At 48.7% G+C, this 5155-nt stretch overlaps 1 protein-coding gene across 1 annotated transcript in view; it reads right to left on the bottom strand.

Moving 5' to 3' along the window:
* Positions 1-322: 322 nt before the first annotated feature.
* The window catches only part of EIF3F (eukaryotic translation initiation factor 3 subunit F), a gene marked incomplete at its 5' end in the record, with an annotated part of 7911 nt that continues 3078 nt past the window's right edge, over positions 323-5155 (bottom strand). Inside the window, 7 exon segments of the mRNA XM_014581898.1 lie at positions 323-544; positions 1102-1215; positions 1349-1485; positions 1924-2015; positions 3631-3768; positions 4444-4523; positions 4765-4835. Of these exon segments, the coding sequence (XP_014437384.1) occupies positions 467-544; positions 1102-1215; positions 1349-1485; positions 1924-2015; positions 3631-3768; positions 4444-4523; positions 4765-4835 (710 nt within the window).

The raw sequence follows: 5155 nt of genomic DNA, 5'->3' as shown, positions 1-5155 counted from the left end.
TGGCATGCACAACCCGTTGTACTGCCATCCACTAAGATGCTATGGAGAAGCAATGAGAATCTATTTTTTCGAGGTGTGGTTTGCTCCGATCATAGCCAAGAGACTGGGGAGAAAGTGCTCCTGTAACATTAGTGTGCTAAGAAGGCTATCTGGTGTGGGGGCAGGTGAGAATGAAGAGGCCTGGGCTGTGGGAACAACTGCTGATGACGAGACACACCAAACATGCAACCAACTCCTACCTGCAGCGTCACTTCCTGGTTTCTGTGTGAGCTCTACAACAGTTTTCTCTCTTCTATCCCACAATAAAGTCACTAAGATGGGGTTCACTTGTAATAGGTTGGATGTTTATTTAGAGTCATGAGCAGCTGACTGACTCACTATGACTCAAGACCACAAAGAAAGCATTTCTTCTCCACTTCATTGTGAGTCCTAGTCCAGACTGGCAGGAGGGCTGCTGGGGGCCTATTCACAGGTTTACAAGTTTCTCATTGAGGGCGATCTGTGACTGTGTGAGATTGGCCAAGTAGGTCACCATCAGCAGGTCCTGGAAGACAAAGAACACACAGTGAGTGAGGGATGGGAGGAAAGGGCAGGCGGGCTGGTCTCAGCTAGCTCCACGGTGGACACTGGGTATGAGGATGATCTTGGGTAAATGACAGCTGGGACGGACTGAGTAATGTTAAGGGTGAGAGACAGGAAGGATGTGCTTGAGAAGATTTGCCCATCTCTACTGACATACTTATAGACTAGAACACTCAGTCACTGAGATCCTTAGGAGGGATATAGGGTGGTCTGTGAACCCAGACGGGGAAAATAAGAAATTACGTTTCCATTGACCTCTGAATTTTAGCATCTTTCCATCATGAATCTGATAACAAGTCCCAATAGCACTGGCCGTGGCTGAGACAATGGAATCGAGGGAAGAGAATCTCTGGACACGTGTGTACCACCTCTTCCTTCTCCCAGGCTGGACTGTAAGGAGGCCAAAGCGGAACCTCCCTACCTTCTCCAGGCCCCCACCCCACTCCCTTCACATCTGTGTGTGCGTGCTGAGGTGGGCTGAAGGAGCCGGGCTCCCAGGGCCCCAGGAATGGCACTCACGTTGATGTTGCTGTTGAGCATGGTCTCGAAGTCATCGGGGACTATTTTGGGTACTTGGTTAACCAGGCTCATTAAGAAGCGGCCCACAGTATTGTCGGCTGACACCTTTCCAGACTGAGTGCACCAAAACAAAAGATGGAAGGAAGCACGGTTAGTTCTCACCAGTGAGCACTCACTCATCAGCACACTACGAGCAATCGTGGAGTGGAGCTCCATGTCCTCCCCTTCGCTCTGTTCTCCCCCTCACCAGGACATCCTCGGCATACTGCAGCACTGTGCTCAGGGCGTCCTGGATGCGCGCCGACGCCCCTCCTACTTGCTGCAAGTCACTTGAGAGTCCGATCACCCGGTTGGGGCTGAAACAGGTCTTCATGATCAGGTCAACTGTGGGAGTGATTGGTGGGGGTGCGGGGTGGTGGATAACATGAGACGTAGAATTTGGTCACTTCATCAGGGAAGACATCCATCTTGTCAATGCTCTTCCTCACTTCCCTCTGGGCTTAGTCAGCTTCCCTAAGCCCCTGCTCTGTCCTAACCAGGTTTTCCTCTTCCCGGTAGACCTCAATGCCTTTGTCTAGTACCCTAATCACTGGTTTCCTATGAATGGTCACAGGGCCTCTGGTGCTGTCCACATGCCACAATTTCTCAAATAATTCCGAGTCTCATTTACATAGGAGAATGACTAACTTCTAGTCATCACAAACCTCAGAGCAGTGGCTTCTCTTTAAACAACCCAAGGCCTCCTTCCTTGTTAAAAAGCAGCAGCCCTTTCCCCTAAAAATTGCCCCAAACCTCTAAGGAGTGATTAGGAAGGTCACTCACCACCAATGCGTTCTGTGTCATAGTAAGCGTATTTCACCGTCAGAGGTGTGAACATCACTCCCATGGTCCTCCCGGGGACACCCATTAAAGTGCTGGAGAGGGAGAGGGAGAGGTCAAGGTAAACAGAAGGCCTTAGAAGATGGCCTAGGGTGTCCATGCCTAGTCTGGGCTGGGAAAGCAGTCAGAGGAGGAGTATGACTCCCACAGTTCTGAGATTTGAAGGCTGGGACTGCCTGTACTCGAGACCTCACAAGAGCAAATGCCACTTTTTCTCCTTCACTATTTCCATGCACCAAGCCCTTGACTTATGTGAGAGGAATCCGTCTGCAGACCTGGCCCGGTACCATTAGAGGACTACTTCACAAACTGAACAGTCTCAGTGATGGGAGGACGCCCTGTGGATTCCCCTGTGGGGCTGGCTCCCTAGATACCCCTTCCCATGGAAAGAAGAGTCAAGACAAGTCTTTTTGTGGGATTGAGTCCTTCATTAGCACTGAAAAAAAAGATCCCACCCACCATGACTAGATGACTACTTGTTGCTCCAATAGTAGGTAAGTATCTAAGGAAAAGACACGTCTTCACTATGTCAACTGTATGTTTTCACCTGGACTTCGAGAAGTCTGAAATATCTAGAAAGGCTATGCAGTCAGGCAGCGGCTAGATCTTTCTGGTACTCAACCGGCACATAAGGACCCGGCATCCACCATCCTTGTCTTACTGCACAGCCATTAACTGGCTTCCCGAGAGTCAGACACAGAAACAGCATGAAGTGAACCAGCCTCAGTGATGTACTAACAAGCGCCTTATTCTAACCAGAGGAAATAATCCTGCCAACTCCCACAGTAGCCTCTCCCTCGATGTGCCACCAGGGCCTTTCCTAACACCCCACCTACTGGCATGCTGAAATGTTATGTATCCAAGCTGCACTCAATCCTAGGTTAATAGATAAATTCGAAATAAGGACAGTCATCCTTTAGTCTGTGCTACCCTGAGCACTGTGCCGAGGATGGATAATGATAAACTAAAGGGCCACTCAGAAAAGCACCACAGGGACCAGCAGTTAGCGTAATGGCTATGTCGCTGAACTCCCATGTAGTCGACCGCTATTTGAGTCCTGGACCTGGTAGCTTAAACTCACACCGGGCATGTGTGCGTGCGTGCCCAAGATCCCGAGAGGAGAATGGAGGAGAAGGGACTGTGGCATGACCATCCCCCCTGGGGGGTGATTTCTTGCTTTCTGTCTCTCTGTCTCTTTCTTTCTGGCAAGTGTAGGTGCCCTATAGCAAAAAAACCCTCTCCAACAACAACAACAACAACAAGCAGCATGCATGGTGAAGGGTCACAAGAATACCATGAGGACTGGCTGTGGGCACAGTGGAGAGTCAGATCTAGAAAAGATGACATGAAAGAAATATGAAAGCTTGCTCAAATACCTAAATGGTTACCACTTGAAAATGGTTAAGAGCAGTGAGTGGAAACCTGGAGTGTCACTAATATTAGCGAGTGGAAATTACTGTGACAAATCCCGCTTCGAGTAAATCTTTCTAAGGGTAACTTTTAAAGAGAGAGAAAAGGACTTCCTGAAGAAGCAGTGAGTTATACACTGCAGGAAGGAAACCTGCTGGGGTAGGGGTGGGGTGTCAGATGACATGCACCTATGAACTAGACAGACGGCCTTTCATAATCTTGGGGCTCAAGACTGGTCACCTGACGTAGGCCTTGATGCTCATGCGGCCATTCTGGAGACTCGTGTCCACAGTGAGGTGAATGGGGTTGGGGGCCTCCCGGCTGTAGTACTCGTGGATCAGCACCGAGTGCTCTGTGATGTCATGGCCTGTGGCGTACCTGCAAAATGGAACGTGGTTGCGGACTCGTGTCCATGTGTGACATTAATAACCAAACAAGCTGCTGGGTACTTCTAGAGTACCTGACATCCTATGGTAGTGGTACCTAGTGATACCAAACACAAAAACCATATAAACACACCGAAAACTGTCAAACTAAGTTAAAGGCTAACTTAGTGCTCCTGGAAAATTCTGAACCAACAAGGAAAAAAAAAGAAAGACTCACACAGTAAAAGCTACAATTGAAAATACGTATTCTTGGGGTCAGCAAGTGGTGTAGTGCTTAGGGTGCTGGACTCCCACATGGCTGACTACAGTTCAAGTCCCAGACCTGGCATCTTGAGGATCACACCAGTGTGAGTGCATGCACATTCAAAATCCCAAAAGGAAACTTGAGAAGAGATTGTGGCATGGCCGCCACTTGGGAGGTGATTTCTCGCTTACCCTCTCTTGTCTGTCCTTAGTTAGCACATGTGCCCTTTGGCAAAAACCTTAAAAAAATGTATTCTTGGCTGCATAGGATCAGAACTGATAGCAAAATGCACCGAATTCACAGCTTCTCAAGGTATTAAACTTTCTACACTCTGTCTCCAAAATAGGAGGGCACGCTCTGTCAGGTGGCAAAAGATTAGCAATCACTGTGGCTTTCTGTCTGCCCCCGGCCTCCCCAACTTACCATCCCAGGATGAGCTCATTTGGAGAGACTTTTTTATGCAACTCATACATGTTCTTAGCAAATTCCATGTCAACAGCCACCTAAGAGGGGAGGTAGGAAAAGAAGCTAAGAATCAGAAGTCCATAGAAAACTGGATAAAAAGGATACATTTCTTACCCCCAACAGAAAGAAAAGGCCAGGGAAGAACGTGCAAATGGAATGAAGCTCCCTGGCTGTAGGAGCTCTGGCTCTGAGCGCAACACACTGCGCAGAAAGGGCCCCAGGGGTGCCGAGCAAGCCAACAGTATCAACTGCAGAGGGGCAGCTCAAATCCCCACTCACTTCATCTTCTGACTCATTGTGCGGCACTGAAAAGCAATTGGTGACCTCCACTGAATGCTTGTCAACGGTTCCTGTGAAAGAGAGAATCATTGAGGTGTTACATAATCCCAGAGCTACCGAAAGCTGATTAAAAAAAAATAAAAAAGTTTATTTACCCTGAGAGAGACAGAGAGAGAAAAAGAGAGAAAGACAAGCACCCCCAACAGTGTCTCACGCTATATGCCTCTCGTTTCCCAGCCTTTTCCAGCTAGCCAGGACCTCGGGTACATGCCTGCATGCCCAGCATTTACGGGTGTGCTGGGCCCCTATCTGGCTGACTCTGGAACAATGTGGGGGTTGGAGCACAATGAGAAATCTGCATGTAACTTTTAACTCTTCCCAAACTTTACTA

The sequence above is a fragment of the Tupaia chinensis genome, unplaced genomic scaffold (genome assembly GCF_000334495.1).
Source record: "Tupaia chinensis unplaced genomic scaffold, TupChi_1.0 Scaffold141165_1, whole genome shotgun sequence".
Lineage (NCBI taxonomy): Eukaryota > Metazoa > Chordata > Mammalia > Scandentia > Tupaiidae > Tupaia > Tupaia belangeri.
The sequence above is the reverse complement of the archived record's forward strand: the minus strand, read 5'-3'. Positions and strand labels throughout refer to the sequence as shown.